The sequence below is a fragment of the Lutra lutra genome, chromosome 7 (genome assembly GCF_902655055.1).
Source record: "Lutra lutra chromosome 7, mLutLut1.2, whole genome shotgun sequence".
In the NCBI taxonomy this organism is placed as follows: domain Eukaryota; kingdom Metazoa; phylum Chordata; class Mammalia; order Carnivora; family Mustelidae; genus Lutra; species Lutra lutra.
Genome location: NC_062284.1, coordinates 32,397,579 through 32,418,629, shown reverse-complemented (window position 1 = coordinate 32,418,629; position 21,051 = coordinate 32,397,579). Strand labels below are relative to the sequence as shown.

Here is a 21,051-nt window from a genome sequence, read left to right as displayed (position 1 = left end):
AAATTGTTTGTACAGTATTTTCTGATACGAACTTACCAGTTTGGCATTTTTTCCTCTCTGTATTGTGTGTCTCCTTCCTATTGTTCCCTTCCTTTTCCTTTCTTGACCTAACCTAACCTTGGAAGTGGGCTTGCTGGACTTTGGATAGACATTTACAGGTTTTTTGTTTTTTGTTTTTTAAGATTTTATTTATTTGACAGAGATCACAAGTAGGCAGACAGGCAGGCAGAGAGAGAGCGGGGGGGGCGGGGAATCAGGCTCCCTGCTGAGGAGAGAGCCAGATGCGGGGCTCCCTCCCAAGACCCTGGGATCATGACCCGAGCCAAAGGCAGAGGCTTTAACCCACTGAGCCACCCAGATGCCCCAACATTTACAGTTTTCGTAAATAAGATGGAATGTTTTCAAGGGTTATTGAGTTTATGAACTGTCATTTTCTTTGCACCTTTGCTGACACTATTAAGACTCTTAAAATTTTCATTAGCCTGATAAAATATTGCTTGGTTTAATCGAACATTTCTCTGAACTGTCTTTTTGTATCCTTACACCTTTTCTTAATGAGTTCTTAATGTATGATTATTACTGTACGTCTTTTCTCCAATTTGTTAATTTGTTTTAAACATGTATGTGGTAACAAATGAACAAGTTGTTATCATCTCCAGATGATTACATTTGTAACTTTAATATACCTCTTTCTTTTCCATTACCTTTTGACATTTTCCTCTTCCTTTCTTCTCTTACCTTTATAGGTGGCACAGAGTGGGTTATTATTTTTATGTTATCAAAAAAAGTCCTTTTGGTTTGTGATCATAGCCAAGTATTAATTTGCTCATAGCTTGATTTTTTTTGAACTGACGCTATTGAACAATGTTTGTTGTTATATGATAGTTCAAGTAGTATATTAGGATTATTACTTTTTTTTTTTTTTTTTTGTAAACAGGCTCAATGCCAAATGCTTTGGACCTTCCTGAGAACAATGGTTCTGGTATCAAGGTCATTTGGATTGTATTTACACTGTCCTGGAGCCCTCCATCCTGCTCTTCTAATCAGGATGCCCTTCCCCCTAAGCCTCTTACTGTACTATTGAGTTGGAGCCTCTGTTTCTTAGATCTGTTTTTTCTTCTTGATTTAATCTCATTTGGTGGGCTGCATCCTTAATTTAACTCCTATGTAACTTTTCTTATGATTATTTGTTGTGGCCCTGATGGTGTCTTTAATTTGCCTTCAAATTTGGTTGCTGGATGGGCTAGCTGAGAAAGTCTAGATTGGAATGTTTATGAAAACTAATAAATCTAGTCCCAGTTTGGTTCTCGTTTCTTGGTGACTTTTTAAAGTTTCAGCCTTTTCTCTTTATCCTTTGTTGTCTGAAGAGATGTGTTAAATGTGAATATTCTCATTGTGACACTTTAAGCTGGAAGACTTGTGTCCTTCTAAAGCTTTGGGAAATGTATTTATAATACAGCTTTGGTAGTTTTCTTCTCTCTCCTGTCTGGAATTCCTGTTATGATTGTTAAAAACAATGGATAGTGGCTTAAAAAATACCAGAAGAAACTGGAAAAAGAATATAAAATGCTTGCCTCAGAGGATTGGAAATCATTAGTGACTGAGATGTGTCAGGATTCTTAAACCTTGAGGTTATAATTAACTTCTAAAACTGTGCACATACACTAAATTTAAAAATATTTAGACACAGTGCCTGGGTGGCTCATTGGTTAAGTGTCTGCCTTCATCTTAGATCGTGATCTTAGGATCCTGGGATCAAGTCCCAGTGTCTGGCTTCCTGCCCATTGCAGGGTCTGCTTATTCCTTCCCCTCTGACCCTCCTTCTGCTCATGCACACATGCACACTCTCTCAAACAAATAAAGTCTTTTAAAAACATTTAAATGTTTAAACTGTCATCTTTTATCAGTCAGGAAAATTCTACCTTAGTTGATGTCCTCTGAACTCTTTGACACAGAAATATGGAACATTTCTGAATTCGCATGTCATCCTTGCACAGTGCTTGGTGTTGTTTCAGTTTTGTACCTGTGCTGCTGAAGTGAGCACAGAGGATTTTTTTTAAATCCTCTCGGCAAATATATCTAGAAGTGTTCTCAGTCCAGGTATTCATTATAAACCTCACGAAGGGAAGAAGGTTCTAGTTGTATCTTCCACGTGTTTCTTTTTTATGATTCTTAGTCACTGAGCCTGTGTATTTTGAGAGTAATTGGCAGGAGAATGTATTGGAGATATACAGCTAGGTTATAAAACTTTATTTATTTGTTTAAGATTTTATTTATTTATTTGACAGATAGATCACAAGTAGGCAGAGAGACAGGCAGAGAGAGGAAGGGAAGCAGTCTCCCCGCTGAGCAGAGAGCCAGATGTGGGGCTCGATCCCAGGACCCTGGGATCATGACCTAAGCCGAAGGCAGAGGCTTTAAACCCAGTGAGCTACCCAGGCGCCCCATAAAACTTTATTTAAATGATACAGCAGTATATTTGTGTCTATTTCAAGATCATTTGGCTTTATGGCAACTTCCTGAGCTTGAAAGAAATTTACAGTGGCTTTTTAATAGGGTCTTTCTAAGATACAGATTAAAACTTCTGTACTCCTTTAAATAAGCACTATGATTTTCAGAGTCTCACTTATGTTTTACATATTTTAATATATAGAGTGTAGGTAAGAAATAGTGAATTGCTAATCAGAATCCTACCACTGGTCAATAGGTATTTTGATTTGCTGTGATGAGAAAGGAGGAAGTACTAATTCAAATATTGTACTGTTAAAATTTGTTATTAAGAAATAGTTGGGAATTTGTATGCATCTATTTTTTTAAAGTGCTTCCAGAAGAAGAGATAACATTATCTCTTATCTATAATACATTAAGTGTATTATACCACACTTAATATTCATTTCACTTTGCAGAAATAATACAATTTGGTATGCCATCTTTAGGTAGTTTGGAGGTGGCTAATGGTTGTGTTAAGTGAAGTGCGGTACCTTGAGGTCATTCAGGTGTTTTGGTTGTGTTTGTGGAACATTTTCAGTGTGTGGCATGATAGCTATGTGTAGAATACTAATACTTTGGGCTTGACAGTTGGAACCCAGAGGTGAGATTATGAATAGAAAGCTAAGAAGATTCTTTTTTTTTTTTTTTTTTTTAAAGATTTTATTTAGTTCAGAGAGAGAGACAAAGTGTGACAGGGGAGAGGTCAGAGGGAGAAGCACTCCCTGCCAAGCAGGGATCCCGATGTGGGACTCGATCCTGGGACTCCAGGATTATGACCTGGGCTGAAGACAGTTGCCCAACCAACTGAGCCACCCAGGCACCCCGATAACTAAGAAGATTCTTAAATAATTCTCTAACAGTTCTGAATTACTGCAAAAATAGTTAAGTAATATAAGGTGGTCTATATAGAACCTTCATTTATATTTAAATTAGCCCCATTACACCAAAATAATTTGGAATTGGTAGTTACTCGGTTCTTGCCTTTTCTTTTGGTTCTTGAGCTTTTATCTGAAGGATTTTTTTTTTTCTCTCAAGATTATGCAGGGCTTTTTCCTCCTCAGGAGACAGAAACCTAAGAAAACATTGTCTTGAATGGGGGCCTCATGTAATGGTAAATGTTTAAAACTAGGTTTATTTTTGTTGGAGGTGACTTGGCTCTTGATCAGTTAGATGCTGAACCATACATTGCTATGTAAAGATGTCAATTTGTTTTCTGATGTAAAATAGAAGTTTTACCTATCCTTCATATAAATGGATCCCTTCCATCCTCCATATAAATGGATCCCTTTCATCACCTGCCTTTGTTTGGTTTGCAGCTGAATTTTTACAGAATAAATCAAATAATTACACATAGTGATAGTATCCTTTCTTCTTTTTACAGAAGCATTTTAATTATTTTATTAAATTCTTTTTTTTAAAGCTTTTATTTATTTATTGACAGAGATCACAAGTAGGCAGAGAGGCAGGCAGAGAGAGACGGAGAAGGAAGCAGGCTCCCTGCTGAGCTGAGAGCCCGATGTGGGACTCGATTCAGGACCCCGGGATTATGACCCGAGCCAAAGGCAGAGGCTTTAACCCGCTGAGCCACCCAGGCGCGCCCCTATTTTATTAAATTCTGATTAAACTCTTGACATTCTTCTAGAGGTGAAATTTTGACTCTCCAAATTTGAGATGACATAGAAGGAAGGAATTGCCTTCATAAAATGCATGTACAAGGGCAAGTCAACAAAGCCAAATTTGAGATGTTATTGATGGTGGTTCACTAAATGGATTCAGTAACAAGTTTTGGTGTGTCAGGATTACATTTGTAGTTCAAATGCATACCTTAGCACAATTTCAAGTATCGTGGATCTACAGAATTCCCTTTGGTCAAAGCTTATCAGTGTTAAATTTTCATTTTAATGAATCTCCAAGGGTAGTGAGTTAAACTGTGAAATTTTTGCTGAAGTAATCTTCCAAGAAGCATCTCCAGTGGGAAAGGCAAGTGGGAAAGCGCTTAACTGACTGAGCCACACAGGTGCCCCTATATTTCAGTTTTTAGTGACTCTTAGTATAAAGTTCTCAACATACTTACATACCTTCTAAGAGAAGAAAAATTCTATCTGAATTAGACATGATAATTTCTTAAAGAAATCATGTATTTAATTAAATCTAAGGAGAATATGGAAATGAAACATTTTATGGTTAGTAAAGCTACTTTCTGTAGCTTTTGTCTTCTTGTTAATTTCACTGTGCATATACATCACCTCAGAAACTTTTGAGAGTCTGGTTGAAATGATTCAGTAGATGTGGACCAGGACTTAGGATTCAGAATTTCTGACAGATTCAGGTGATTGTGATTTTGTGAACTACAGTTTTAAGAAGCAAGCAACCTTGAACTGTTTACAGTTGATTGTTATAGAAGTAGTACTCTAAATTTCTATTCATATCATCATTAAGTAGAGAAAAAACACATTTTTTCACCCCATTCCCAGACCAGTCCCCAGGGATGGTAACTCCAGAACAGCTTTAATATAAATACTTCTAAACATTTTATTACATGTTGAGTATATCATAGAACTTTACCACAGGTGCCAGGGTGGCTCAATCTGTTAAGCATCTGCTTTCTACTCAGGTCATGATCTCAGGGTCCTGGGATGGAGACCCACATCGGGCTCCCTGCTCAGTGGGGAGTCTGCTTCTCCCTCTCCCTCTGCTCCTCCCTTCCACTCATATTTCTCTCTCAAATAACTAAAATATTTTTTTTCTTTAAAGATTTTTAAAATTAATTTGACAGAGAGCGACACGGCGAGAGAGGGAACACACGCAGGGGTTGTGGGAGAGGGAGAAGCAGGCTTCCCCTGAGCAGGGAGCCCAACACAGGACTCATTCCCAAGACCCTGGGACCACAACCGGAGTCAAAGGCAGACGCCCAATAACTGAGCCACCCAGGTGCCCCTCAAATAAATAAAATCTTCAACAACAACAACAACAAAATGAACTTTACTTTCTTTTTGTAACTAGAAAGTGGAACATTGTACGTTGCTCAGTAACTTTTTTTCACTCAGTGATGTCTCATGAATATCCTTCCATGTCAGTGCAAACAGATTTTTTTGTTTTATTGCATAATATTCTAAGTATTTATATTGCATAATTTATAGGCAATTTGCCTTTGGAAAAATGTAGGTTATCTTTGCTTTATTTTTTTCCAAATAATGTGCGTGTGAAATTTCTTATTCTTCCCCTTCTATACTTAACCTGTCTTTAAAAAGTTTTTTATTTATTTGACAGAAAGCACAAGCAGGGGGAGTGGCAGTGGGAGAGGCAGGGAGGGAGAATGCCAGGTAGGACCCTGTGATTGTGACCTGAGCCAAAGGTAGATGCCTAACTGACTGAGCCACCCAGGTGGCCCCCTTCTACACATACATATTTCTGCAGAGTAGGTTTCTGGAAGTGGAATCTTTAGATCCTATCTTAGGTCCATGTGCATTTTTAATTTTGATCCATTCTGCCAAAGTACTCTCAAAAGTTGCACTTCACTAACATGAAATATTTCCCTTCCTTTGTCCCTGGGTATTGTAAACTTGGAAGATCTTAGTCATTGTGGCAGATTAAAAGTACTTGTTGTAATTAAGGAGATTGAATATTTTCTTGTTTTCAGCCAATTGTATTCTTAGAATTCATAAACCACCCATTTGTGTTGGATTGTTTTTTATAGACTTGTATGTTTGCTTATTTACTATTTATTGCAGGTGTTGCAAATACTTCTTTCTATACAGAAGTTTTTATATTTTATGGCTTTTGGGTTTCTGATATTAAGGCATTACCAAGCAAGTGTCTATAAAATTTGGTGGATTATCAGCAGCTCTGGAGGAGCTTGTAGATTAAACTAGATGGAAAACTTACTATAAAAATGAGGCCATTTCTATCAAAAGAAATGAAATCTTGCCATTTGTGATGACGTGGATGGACCTGGAGGGTATTATGCTGAGCGAAATAAGTCAGTCGGAGAAAGACAACTATCATACAGTCTCCCTGATATGAGGAAGGAAAGATGCAACGTGGGGGGTTTGGGGGTAGGAAATGAATAAATGAAACAAGATGGGATCGGGAGGAAGACAAACCGTAAGAGACTTTTAATCTCACAAAACAAACTGAGAGTTGGGGCACCTGGGTGGCTCAGTGGTTAAGCCTCTGCCTTCAGCTCAGGTCATGATCTCAGGGTCCTGGGATCGAGTCTCGCATTGAGCTCTCTGCTCTGCAGGGAGCCTGCCTCTCTCTCTCTCTCTGCTTGCCTCTCTGCCCACTTGTGATCTCTCTCTGTCAAATAAATAAAATCTTTAAAAAAAAAAACAAAAACAAAAAAACAAACTGAGGGTTACCAGGGGGGCGGGGGATAGGGAGAGGGTGGTGGGGTTATGGACATTGGGGAGGGTATGTGCTATGGTAAGTGCTGTGAAGTGTGTAAACCTGGTGATTCACAGACCTGTACCCCTGGGGCTAATAATACATTTTATGTTAATAAAAAAATTTAAAAAAATTTTTTTAAATGAGGCCATTCTTTTTTTTTCTTTTTTTAATTTTTATTTAATTTCCAGTAGAGTTAATGTACAGTGTTACATTAGTTTCAGGTGTATAGTGTACTGATTCAGTACTTACATACATCACCAGTGCTCATCACAATGAGTGCTCTCCTTAATCCCCATCACCTATGTCACCCGTCCTCCCACCCCCTTCCCACTGAAAACCATCAGTTTGTTCTCCATAGTTAAGAGCCTTTTTCTTGGTTTGCCTCTCTCCCTATTTATTTCTTTTGCTTGTTTGTTTTGTTTCTTAAATTCCACATATGAGTGAAGTCATATAGTATTTGTCTTTTTCTGACTTACTTTACTTAGCATAGTACTATCTAGCTTCATTCATGTCATTGCAAATGGCAAGATTTCATTCTTTTTTTATGAGCCCATGTTTTTGTAGGAAATTTGTCAAACAGAGTGTTGAGATGGAATGTATAACCTGTTTAATTCCATTGCAGATCAAATTCTGAGATAAATGAAAAGCTAGGCTCTGAGGCCTTTCTGTGTATGTTCATTGGGTTAAAAAGTGTTTTTTTTTGCTGTTTCATCTTCAACTACTCTTTTATGAAACCTATTCATTTAATATTGAGCTTTCTCCTAAAATAAGATAGTTGTGTATTGAGACCTTTCAAAAAAAATAGTTGCTTTCCCACAATACTAATCATAGGAGTGTCATTCGATAACTTGGTTAATTCTACCAGGAGATCCTGTCATGTTCTTTTATTTTTATTTATTGATTTATTGATTTTTGTCACACTCTTTTAAATGAGGGCATCTGTATGCATGTATACACGTGTATATATGTGCATACATGTGAATACATACATCTAGATATGTAGTTCTTCACTTTGGCTATGTAACGGAATTGCCAGGGAGCTTTCAAAAAGCTGATAATGCCCAGGTTCTTTCCTCACTTTGTCCTCTGATGTATTTAGTGTAGGGTGTGGCCTTCATATTGGGTTTTTTAAAGTTCGTTATATGATTCTAATGTGCTACCAAAGTTGAGAACTGCTTGATCAATGAATGGAGGAGGACAGTGCATTGATATTAAGGCATCAGCTGGGAGATTTGGCATATTCACGCCTTTCTTTTTTCTTTTTTTTTTTTCTTAAGATTTTATTTATTTGACAGAGAGAGAGATCACAAGTAAGCAAAGAGGCAGGCAGAGAGAGAGGGGGGAAGCAGGTTCCCCACTGAGCAGAGAACCCGATGTGGGGCTTGATCCCAGGACTGGGATCACGACCTGAGCTGAAGGCAGAGGCTTAACCCACTGAGCCACCCAGGCGCCCCTTCACACCCACTTTTTACGACAGAACTTTGTAGATACTTTCAAACCATATACTGCTGCTATAACCTTAGAATGTAGTTTTCTTCAAATTACTACAGTATTACACTGCTAGGTCATGACGAGTCTGCTTGAGATTCTCTTCTCCATCTGCGTCTACCCTTCCCTCCCAAACCCTGCACGTGTGTACTCTCTCCAAAATAAATACATCTTTAAAAAAAAAAAACAGCGGGCTCAGTGGATTAAGCCTCTGCCTTCTGCTCAGGTCATGATCTCAGGGCCCTGGGATCAGGCCCTACATTGGGCTCTCTGCTCAGCAAGGAGCCTGCTTCCCTCCACTTCTCTCTGCCTGCCTCTCTGCCTACTTGTGATATCTCTCTCTCTCTCTCTCTCTCTGTCAAATAAATAAATAAATACATAATCTTAAAAAAAAAAAGTTGGCTTTCTAAAAAAACAAAAAGCAAGCAAAACTTTCAATCAGAATTGCTATGGTGAAGTCCAAGTATTGGTATTTTTCAAGTTCCTCAGGAGATTTTAATATGTAGCCCAAATGAGGAACCGTAGTTTTAGAGTTCACTACTGGAGAATATGTGAGATTTCAGATTGTTTTATTGCCCTAAAAGTTAAATGCTGCTGCTAGTACTAATTTTCTAATTATATTGATTTTGTTTGTTAACTTTTTACATCTTTTTGTTTGTATCTTTAAGAAATGAGAACCTCCAGTAAAAGTAGGATGAAAAGTTATTTCAACCAAGAGCTTGAATTGACTTTCTACTTAACTAATTAAGAATTTTGGTAGCATGCATAGGTGATATCTCTCCCTTGACTGGGCCCCAGCCTAAAGCAGTTAAATCAGAATCTTGAAGGGTGGTGTTACAATATAAATTTTTAGAAAATTTTCCTATTATTCAGATTCTATTAATCTTATTTCATCATGGGTCAAATGACTTAATCTTTCTAACTTCATCTGTAAAATGTAAATAATGCCTACCTTGTATAAAGTGTTGCTGTAAAGATTAAATGAAATATGATGTGTTTAGAGTGCCTGGCACTGAATAATTTTGTGTCTGTGTTCCTTCTATTCAGCATCGTTCTTTTGACACTTACTGTACTTTATTTATTTTTTTTTTAAATTTTTAAAGATTTTATTTATTTATTTGACAGAGAGAGAGAGAGACAGCGAGAGACAGCGAGAGGGGGAACACAAGCAGGGGCAGTGGGGAAGGGAGAAGCAGGCTTCCCGCTGCATAGGGAGCCCGATGTGGGGCTCGATCCCAGGACCCCAGGATCATGACCCGAGCCAAGGCAGCCGCTTAACGACTGAGCCACCCAGGCGCCCCCACTTACTGTACTTTAAATAGAACTCCATTATAGATGCTCCAGTGTAGGTTAGATTACTTTTATAACTTAATATTTTAAATTTATATATAATTTCTGTGAAATTCATGCTTTTGGGTGTACAGTTTCATTAATTTTGACCAGGGCCTGGTGTTCTGTATTTGCTACCACAATCAACATACAGAACAGTTCCATAATGGCCGCCTTAAAAATTCCTTCCTGGGCTCCTGGGTGGCTCAGTGGGTTAAAGCCTCTACCTTTGGCTCAGGTCATGATCTCAGGGTCCTGGGATCGAGTTCGCATCGGGCTCTCTGCTTGGCAGGGAGCCTGCTTCCTCTTCTCTCTCTGCCTGCCTCTCTGCCTACTTGTGATCTTTCTCTGTCAAATAAATAAGTAAAATCTTAAAAAAATTAAAAAAAAAATTTCCTTTCTGCTACCCCATTTGTTTAAACCCTCCCTTGGCAACCAGGAATTTATACACCATTCCTGTGGTTTTGTTTGGAATTGTACAATATGTAGCCTGTTGAATCTGGCTTCTTTCACTTAGAATTTGCATTTGAGATTCATTCATATTTTATGTATCAATAGTTCGTTCTTTTGCTGAGTAGTATTCCATTGTGGATGTACCACAGTTACTTTTTTTTTTATTCCTTTTTAAATTTTTTTTTAAATTTTTTTATTAACTTATAATGTATTATTAGCCCCAGGGGTACGGGTCTATGAATCACCAGTTTGGGGGTTATTTTTGTTTTGTTTTGTTTTGGTTTTTGGTCCAAGAATATCTTTGTCTTCATTCCTGAACTATACTTTCACTGAATATAGAATTCTAGGCTGACAGCTTTTGGTATTATCCCACAGGGCCCTGAGAGACTGGTGTGTTTTGTTTTTTTAAGATTTTATTTATTTGACAGAGTGAGAGCACAAGCATGGGGAGCAGTAGAGGGAGAGGGAGAAGCAGGCTTTCCACTGAGCAGGGAGCCTGATGTGGGGCTCCAACCCAGGAACCAAGGATTGTGACCTGAGCTGAAGGCAGACGTTTAACCAACTAAGCCACCCAGGCACCTCGAGAGACTGTTCTTTTTTTTTTTTTTTTTTTTTTTTTTTAAGATTTTATTTATTTATTTGTCAGAGAGTGAGAGAGCACAGGCAGGCAGAGTGACAGGCAGAGGGAGAAAGCAGGCTCCCTGCCGACAAAGGAGCCCAATGTGGGACTCGATCCCAGGACACGAGGATCATGACCTAAGCTGAAGGCAGCCGCTTAACCGACTGAGCCACCCATGCGCCGCAAGAGACTGTTCTTTTAAAAACAAAACAGAAAAAGGTAGTTTTTCTGTTTTAAGTTTGGGTATTTTTTATTGCTGTATCTTCAAGTTCAGTGTCTTCTTTGTCGCCTCCTTTCTGAGCCTGTCCAGTAACCTTTGTGTTTTTTAGTTCTAAAATTTCCATTTGGTTATTTTTTATAACTTCTTTCCATTTTAAGGTGTCCATTCTCACCTAATGGATCATGTTTTTAATAGTTGCTTTAAACTTTTGTACTTCTAATATCTAGGTCATCTTGGGGTTGGCATTCTATTAATTACTTTCTCCCTTGAGGATTGGTCGGATTTCTGTTGTTCTTGCAAATATGTGTTAATTTTTGGATTCTGTCCTGGATGTTTTGAATATTGTGAGATTCTGCATCCTGTTAAATCCTTCAGAGGTGAGGATTTTTTGTTTCAGTAAACAGGTCAATCCAGTTAGGTTATAACTGCATATTCTTTCTCACTTTATATAGGTAGTGGTTCCATTATCTGTTCAGTTTTCAAACCTTTGCTGTGTTGAGTTGCCCTTCCCTTCCTTCCCACTTAGATTGATCTAGGACTTGGGCAGGGATTTATATATATAGTGGTAGTCTAAAAACCTCTCCTGTACTTTAGCTGCGTTCCACATGTGCATAGCTTGCAGGTGAGCCCAGGTTCATAAGCAGAATTAGGGGTCTACTTCTCCATATTTCTCTTCTCAGCAGTTTCCCCTATACTCTTTGACTCCCAGAGACCCTTTTCTTCATTCCTCTAGCCAGAAGCATGGCTTAGTTTGTTACCTGTCATGCCTTGAGGTGAAGTGGCAAGAGAGAAAAGAATATGGACCCCCCCAACTTTTTTTCACAACAGTGGCCCTCTTCCTGATTCTTCTATTCAGAGCAATGGATTTTCTCTTGTCATTCTGCAGCAGTGTAGTTTTATGGCTGTGGCGGGCCTCGGGCAGGACCTAGAGAAACTGTAGAGAAAGAAAAAAAAATAAGTATTTTCCTTACATTGTTAGGAGCCTTTTGCCATAATCTCTAGCAGAAAAGACTCTCTCCTTTCAGTGTTAGCTGCTCTTGCCTGCTGCAGCAGTTTCCCTATATGACCCACTCCAAAGCCAGAAAATAAAAGATAAAAAACAGGATACCCGCCATCACCTTATTTGTTGTTCTTCACTTCTCTCTCCAATCTGCCTGGTGTTGAAGAGGATTTTGTCCAGTTTTTAGTTGTAATCAGTGATAGAGCGAGCCACTGCAATGAGCTTATTACTCTGTCTTGGCCAGGACCAGAAGTCAGTTTATTTTGTTTTTAGATAAATTAACATTATTGGTGTATAACTATATGACTGAATATACCTTTTTTTTTTTTTTAAGATTTTATTTATTTCTTTGACAGACAGAGATCACAAGCAGGCAGAGAGGCAGGCAGAGAGAGAGGAAGGGAAGCAGGCTCCCTGCTGAGCAGAGAGCCCGATGCGGGACTCGATCCCAGGACCCTGAGATCATGACCTGAGCCGAAGGCAGCGGCTTAACCCACTGAGCCACCCAGGCGCCCCTGAATATACCTATTTTTAAGCGTATAGTTTGTTTTGAGAAGTGTTTTCCCTCATCTAACCAACCGTCACATTCAAGAAATAGAACATTCCCAGAAAGCTCCCTTGTGTTTCTTAGCTCTCTGCTATCCCTTCATCCTGTCTTGATTCACCCTTTACTACTAGTCATTAAACATATGACTAGTAGTAAAATGAGATCTTTAATATTCCTTTAGGTTCTACTATGTGGAACAAATGAAAGAATACTAGATTCAGATTGTCGTAGGCTAAAATTCACAACTTTTCCACTTAATTAACTGGATAATATTGGGTAATTTTTATAACCTCCAAAGAGTCTCATCATGGTTTTCTCATATTAAAAATGGCAGATAAGTGCTGTCTTACAGAGAGCTTTGAGAATTAAGTGGGGGTATATAAAGTACCTTATATAGGGCTTGGCATACAGTAGATTCACAGTATGTATTATTCTCCCATTACCTTTCCTTATATGGAGTGCACATAAAGCCAGCTACATTGAAATAGTGCCCCCAATATAATTATTTAGTTTGTATTGTGAAATATCTCCTGCCCCATAGCATAGACCCAGGCAGAATATAAGTATTTTGGCATTATCATGCCACTGTGGTTGAGAATTTTTTCAGTCTATCCTATTAGGAAAAACTTTGGAGCATCTACCTTTGATATAGTATGTACCTCAGGCACCACACCTACACAGCAATTTTTCAAGGATGAGATAAAAAATAGAAAAATTGTCCTGTTTCTTCATCTGGGAGACTGCTGGTCTAATTTTCTGATCCCTTGGATCACGATCACATTTGGGGATGTCCTACCCCAAACCTATTAAGTAGAACCATATGGACCCTAGTAATCTGTGTTTTAACTGAACTTTCCATAATAATTTTTGATACTGGAACTCAAGCACAGAAAAGACACTACAGCAGCATCAAAGGGCATCAGAGAGCATTTGTCCTCTTCTCCCTTTTTTCTGTGTGCAAGCTGAGACTTCAGCAACTCCTGAAACATTTTCCCCAAGCACTCTACTCTGTCTGGTGGTAGAGAACACAGTGTATTTGGGTGCCACAGAGTTACAGGTCACACAGTTCTCATAGGCACTACTAATTGATAGGATTATTGCCTTTATTTTACATGTGACTAAACCTAAATGAATAATTATTTCAATTGCAGGCAGATCCTGTTGTGAAAACCTGTTTCCACACAGGGTTGGGTTGGGGCGGTTAGGGTGTTAATAAATTGTTGAATCATATTTCTGAGAAAGAGCTGGGCAAAACACTGTGTATATTCTGCACAAATAAACATAAAATAGGATCAGTTAATAGGGTTTTTTGTTTTGTTTTGTTTTGTTTTAGATATTAACTCTTGTAAAGTGATGATGTCTGTCGAATGCTATGTTAAAGGAGAATTCCTAAGGGGGTCTGGGCCCAAGAAGCAAGGATAGCTAAATGGATTAGCAAAATGTGTCTAGAGTGGGTGAATGAAAGTTAACGTTATCTACAGCTTTGGATTTGGGGGAAGGGTATTGAATGTAGGCGAATTTTTCTATGACACATTGTATTGTTTCATGACATTTTTATGCAAGATAACTTTTTAATTAAATCAGTTGTTAACTAATACTGTGTTCTCACTATGGTGATACAGAAGTAGTTTTATGCAGAGATCTTTTTGAAATGTTATTTGATGTAATAAAATTATACGTGACCTACAAATAAGCAGATTTCAGGTTTGAGTTCCACCTCTGACATTGTAACTAGCATTTTAGGTTAAAATTCTGTACCCAGATAGTAACCTGACTAGTTTGATGGGAAATGGAAATAAATATTAATAAAAATAAATGACAGCATTAAACAATAGGACAGTCGGTTTTGGGTTTATTTCATGCTGTTAGCCTTTCCTTCTAGAACTGAAACAGTAGCCTCTGATTATACTCTCTAAATTATTACCCAATACAAATATTTTGTCTTTTTCATTAAATATCTCTGAAGGACCTTATGACTTATAAATGGTTTAGATTCATTTGAACTACTGAATACAATAAAGGATTAGAAATTTTATTGATTAGAAATTTTGTTAACAGAGTGACAGTATGCTAAATCTTAATTGTAAAAGTTCATTTAAATTAGTGCTTGATTTAATACAGCAGGTTTTCATTAATTTCTTTTTGGCTTATTTAAAAAAATTTTTTTATTATATTCAATTGGCCGGCATATGGTACTACATCATTAGTTTTGATGTAGTGTTCAGTGATTCATTAGTTATGTATAACACCCAGTGCTCATCACTGCACGTGCCCACCCAGTTACCCCATCCTCCCACCCCCGTTCCTTCTGTAACCCTCAGTTCGGTTCCCGGATTCCAGAGTCTCTCATGGTTTGTCTCCCTCTCTGATTTTTTCCCATTCAGTTTTCTCTCCCATCCCTTGTGGTCCTCTGCGCTATTCTGATGTTCCACATATGAGTGAAACTATATGATAATTGTCTTTCTCTGCTTGACTTACTTACTTAGCATAATCCCCTCCAGTTCCATCCATGTCGATGCAAATGGGTGGGTATTATCCTTTCTGATGGCTGAGTAATATTCCATTGTATATATGAACCACATCTTCCTTATCCATTCTTTTTGGCTTATTTTGAATTCCGCTTTAGAATCCTATAGAAATCTGACAAATTAGTGTGGCAAACTATTTTTAAATAGTCTTATCTTATAATTAAATTTTGTTTTTTTTTTTTTCTTTGTAGAATAAAGAAATATCTTAGGAAAGGAAATTTGGGTGGGATGAAATTAAATTCAACCTAAAATTCACTAAATGTTAATGAAGTACTATTACCTTAAAATAACTTTTTTTCCCCCCTTCTTTAGAATCCAGCAACTATCACAAGAATACTCCTTAGCCACTTCAATTGGGATAAAGAGAAGCTAATGGAAAGGTAAGGAACTATATTGTTAGCTTTGTACTTACAAGTAACACAGAAAGCCTGTTGAACTGAATTTACAAGAAGCAAATAAGGAATTGATTTATAGACCAGTATGTGAAAAAAAAAAGCAAGTAGTATGCGCTTTAATTTCTTGTATTCCTCATCTGTAAATTTTGGAATAAACTTAATGTTATGGGAATTCAGGCTTAGTGTTCCTTTTATTTTGGAGCTAAGGTGGGGGCTCTTCTTCAGTATCTTCAAAATTACATCATCTTGAGTACTGAGAACTAAAAATGTGTCTTGAAAAACTGGTTGAGGGGCATCAGGCTGGCTCAGTTGATGGAAAATGTAGCTCTTGATCTCAGGGTCCTGAGTTCAAGCCCCACGTTGGGTGTCGAGCCTACTTCAAAGAAGAAGATAAAATACATTTTAAAAAGCAATTGATATAATCTTCAAACGTATGAATAATATCTTCCATTAATTACTTAAAATTTTCTTGTCCGTAAAACTTTATTTTAAGCATATTAATGGTATTTATTCAGTAAAAATAGGTTACTCGGGGTATCCTGACCATCAAAATAGCTGTTTGGACTTGTTCTCTGATTTCAAGCAAGATTATATTCCATTGAGTATTTTCTATTATATATTCCATTGAGTATTTTCTCTCTGAAAATGTAAGAAATTACAGGAGTAGTGAAGGACAATATTAGTGCAGTTCTTTTTTCTTCCTTAGATTGTGGTAGGGTGACAGCCTATATTTATTCTACCAGCCATATTCTTCAGTCTAAAATTAGCAGTCCTAATTTTAATAAAGAATTAACACTAGTTATTGGGAATTGAGAACCCAAATATTACGAGAAATAAATGGAAAATACTTCCCATTTGATTTTAAAGTTGAAAGAAGTTTGGAAAACATATATTAAATAATACCAAGAACATTGCTCAATTTATTTTTTAAAGATTTTATGTATTCGTCAGAGAGAGATCACAAGCAAGGGGAGCAGCAGGCAGAGGGAGAAGCAGGCTCCCAGGGCCGTGGGATCATGACCTGAGCCAAAGGCAAACAGTTAACCAGCTGAGCCACCCACGTGTCCCCATTGCTCAGTTTCTCACACATTGCACCCCAACTACAATTTAGTAGTAACAAATAGTAGTTATCAGTTATGGGGCCCTTTGTTCCAGGCATTATTTCATTTTTATCCTCCTTACAGCTTTATGAAGTTAGAAACTGTTATCTCCACTTAATTGATATGGAAAGTAAAGCTCTTAGGGCTTAATATATTTATCTCAGTTTTGTAACACAAGGAGTTAGCATTCAAACTCAGGTCTCTTGGACCCCAAAGCTTATGTTCTTAAACATACAGAGTTTTCCCAGGGTTCATGGAGAATAAAATATTCCTGAGTGTGATTGCCCCTGCTGCCCCTTGTGGATCTGACCACCTCTTTTGAAGTCAGTAGTATTTCTTATTTTTGGTAACATTTATTTTGTGGCTTATTTTACGACACTTCGGTTAGGAAAAGGAGTTTTCATTATTTATATCTGATTTTTTTTTCTAGTGAACTTGACTTAACAGTTTGTTTCTTATTAATGTATTTCTCCAAGGAAAATTTTCTCCTATAAACACTGTTGACACTGCTGAAAGCATTTTTCAGTTAAATACTGTACTTAGTGGTAAGTATGAATTAAAAAGTAGGCAGCTCCTTGGAAACTTATATGTTTGTGTGAACTTTTCAGTTTCTTTTTGTAATTTTCAGTTTTTTATATATTCTGAGGGTATGTTATTGGGTACCTTTTAATCTTTAATGTGTTTAAAACCAATATGCAATATCTTTTTGTCTCTTAATGAGTTTCACGTTATACTCCATGTTTAATATTAACATTGCCACACTCAGTGATTACTAATATGTTTAGATTAAATTATTGCCATTTTAAGTTGTTCTTTATATTTACTATGTTTTCTATTTGTTTTTTTTTTGTTGTTGTTGTTGTTGTTGGCTTGGTATCAATCCCCCCCGTTTCAGAGTTAACGTCTTTTATTTCAGTTTTTCTAGTGGTCACCTTTATAAGCATTTTTACTAGCTTATATTTAACTCTTTTTTTTTTTCTTTTGGCTGGCTCTTGGCATCCCACTGTTTTCTCCAAATTTACCTTTTTCCCTCCAGAATATATCTTTAGTCATTTAAGTCATTTCGTATGTATTAAAATTTTTAAGGGCTCTAAGGAAAGCCCTTAATATTCTGAAATTTGGGGTAGTTTTGAAAGCACATCTAGTTGGGCCCTTTAAGTCTGAGAACTAATATTTTTGGTTTGGGGAAATTCTTAGCTATTATTTCTTCTCCTTTTCTTGATTCTCTTAATGCTTTCTGTAATCCGTGTTAGTCACATGTTGAAATTTCTGGATCTCTTTTGGAAGTTAATTTTAACTTTCTAAAAATGTTTTTTGCTGTACTTTTCATCTTTGTCTTTCTACTCTGCTCTGTGAAGTTCCTCAAGTTTATCTTTAATTCACTAACTTGTGTTTCTTTTTGCACCCATTCTGCTATTTAGGCATCTTGATTTGTTTAGTTCAACAGTATCCATTTTATTTATTTTAATAACTTAATTCTTGTTTTGTGGATGTTCTTTTTCTCTTATCTCCCTTGACACATAATTCTTCTTATACTAATGTGTTTTCTTCTAGACTGTTTTTCAGTAAACAGAGAGGATTTAAAATATGTATCGGTATTTGGTACCTTTCAGAGTGTGTTATTTTCAAATTGGTCAAATTTACACTCTAATGAATTCCAGTAAAAATCAATATGCATTCTATTTTCACACTTTAAAGTAACTTATTATCCCAAAATGATTATAACTAAACAGGGACAATACAAATGTAGGATATGGATGATGAGAACTGGGAATTTGCAGGCTTAGTATCTATAAGAAAAAGAAAAAGAGATAGAAAACAAAGCCTTTGAAATAGGAACTTAGAAAAACACAAAATAAACCCAAAGACAGTAGGATAGATATTTAAGATAAAAGCAACGTAAATGAAATAGAGAACAAAAATACATAAAACAAAAACTTCTTTGAAAAGGATTTTTTAAAAGGGAAATATCAAAAGAATGAGGAACAAGCCGCGCACTTGGAGAAAATATTTGCAAAAGCTATCTAATAAAGACTGTTATCCAAAATAGATAAAGAACTCCTAAAACTCACTAATAAAAGAAACCCAGTGGGCAAAAATCTGAATAGACACTGCATTAAAGAAGATACGCAGATGTTAAATAAATGTATGAAGAGATACTCAACAGCATATATTATCAAGGCATTGCTAATTAAAACAAGATATCACTGCATACTTATTAGAATGGCTAAAATCCAAAACACTGCCACTACCAAATACTGATGAGGATGTGGAGCAACAAGAACTCTCCTTGCTGGTGGGGATGCAAAATGGCGTAGCTGATTTGCTTCCAGTTTGGCAGTTTTCTTACAAAACTAAACATACTCTTACCATGGGATCTAGCACTCATACTTTTTGGTATTTACCCAAATGAGTTGAAAGCTTGTGTCCACACAAAAACCTGCACATGAATATTCATAGCATTTTTATTCATAATTCTAAAATTTAGAAGCAATCAAGATGTCCTCCAGTTGGTGGGTGGATGAATAAACTGTGATATGTCCAGACGCTTGAATATTATTTAGTGCTAAAAAGAAATGAGGTATGAAGTCATGAAAAGACATGGAGGAACTTTAAATGCATGTTACTAAGTGAAAGAAGCAATCTGCAAAAGCTATATACTGTAGGATTCCAACGATATGACATTTTGGAAAAGAAAAAACTACAGGGATAGTAAGATCAGTGGTTGCCAGGGGTTAGGTGGAGGGAAGGATGAATACGTGGAGCAAAAAGGATTTTTAGGGCCGTGAAACTGATGTTGCATATGTATCACAGTACATTTGTCTAAACCTATAAAATGTATAACACAAAAGTGAACCTTTTTTTTTTTTTTTCATAAAAGTGAACCTTAATGTAATCTGTGGACTTTGGGTGATAATGATGTGTTGATGATTCTATCAGGTGTACCGCTCTGGTGTGGGTTTTGATAGTGGGTCAGATTGGGGGTGGGGGCAAGGGGTAAATAGGAGTGCTCTCTACTTTCTGCTCAGTTTTGCTGTAAAGGCTTGTCAGAATGGGTGAGGAAATAAACCATTGGCAGATAACGGTTTGGGGAGAAAGGCACAAATAAACAACATTGGGAATAATGCATAATTATAGATAGGAAAAATATTTCAGAATTATAAATGAATACTGAGTACTACTTTTACCAGTATATTTGAAAGCTTAGCATTGGAAATTCTAAATAGAAAAATAACCATGGAAAAATGTAGTAATATACTAAAAGATTCCTCTCCTCCAAAAACCACTTAACTAGATGATTTTATGGTCAAGTTCTATCTAATAAACCATCAAAGAACTGCAAGTTTCTATTGAAAATTATTTCAGAACATGGAAAAAGAGAAGACATCATTAATTCCTATTAGCCAAATCAGAATAACCCTTGTTGTTCTCGTTACAAAATTGGAGAACGGCTGCATAAAATAAAAACCACCATTATTATGAACATAGCTGTTGAATTAATAAGTAATATTTGATTAAGTTGGAAGAATTAATGGTCTAGTAAGACTTCTCCTAGCATTTCTCCTAGGAATGGTCACGATTAGGAAAAAAATAATTTATCTATAGTATTTTACAACTTTTTAACAGGTTAGTGATACCCATGATTTAGGGGGAAAAAACACAATTTTTAGCAAACTAAGAAGGTAATTTCTCAGTTTCATAAGGGTATTAACTAATAATGTACAGCAGAATTACCCTTAATTTTGAAACATTGGAAGGATGTCCAATAAAATCAAACAGGGTACTGGCTGTCACCAGCATTTAAATGTACTAGAAGTTCTGATAAGTAAAATAATACATGGAAAATTAAATAAGTGGTAAAAAATTGGCGATGGGAGGTTATGGATTATATTTAGATTTTTCTTCATACTTTTATGTGTTCTGTGGACTTTCTTCAGTAATCCTAGAAGTGTTAGCAATAATACATTATGTAATTCAGAAAACAAGCACTCACATGTAATGAAAGCTTTTATTTAAAAAAGGAAGAGAAAATTTTGTAGACCATATAATCATCTACCTAGGAAACTTCAAAGAATCAACTGATAAACTATTAAGAACTTTAAAAAACAGCAATGTTTAGGCCCCTTTCCATTCATTCTCCTTCTACCTCCCTTAATATCCTTGGAAAAAAGAATGTAAGGAGGCTTCGCTCAGTGACACTGTGCATCTTCCTGTACTTGACTATAAAAATGAAGGTGACTTGTGTGAAAATCTTGTAACAATTTAGAATCCCAGGAATCGTTAGAAAAGTTAGCATGGCCAATAATTTTGCTACATAGCTTTATGTATGTATGTATTTATTTATTTACTTATTTATAGATTTATTTATTTGAGAGAGAGCACAAGCAGGGGGGTGGAGGCAGAGGGAGAAACAGGTTTCCCACTGAGCAAAGAGCCAGTTGAGGGACTCATTCCCAAGATCCCAGGACCACGACCCGAGCTGAAGGGTAGAC

The 21,051-nt window shown here is 36.7% G+C and overlaps 1 protein-coding gene across 1 annotated transcript in view; it reads left to right on the top strand.

Moving 5' to 3' along the window:
• The window catches only part of ARIH1 (ariadne RBR E3 ubiquitin protein ligase 1), a 113,620-nt gene that overhangs the window by 31,850 nt on the left and 60,719 nt on the right, over positions 1-21,051 (top strand). Inside the window, exon 2 of the mRNA XM_047735764.1 lies at positions 15,376-15,443. Coding sequence (XP_047591720.1) covers positions 15,376-15,443 — 68 coding nt within the window. The remainder of the gene's footprint in view (positions 1-15,375; positions 15,444-21,051) is intronic.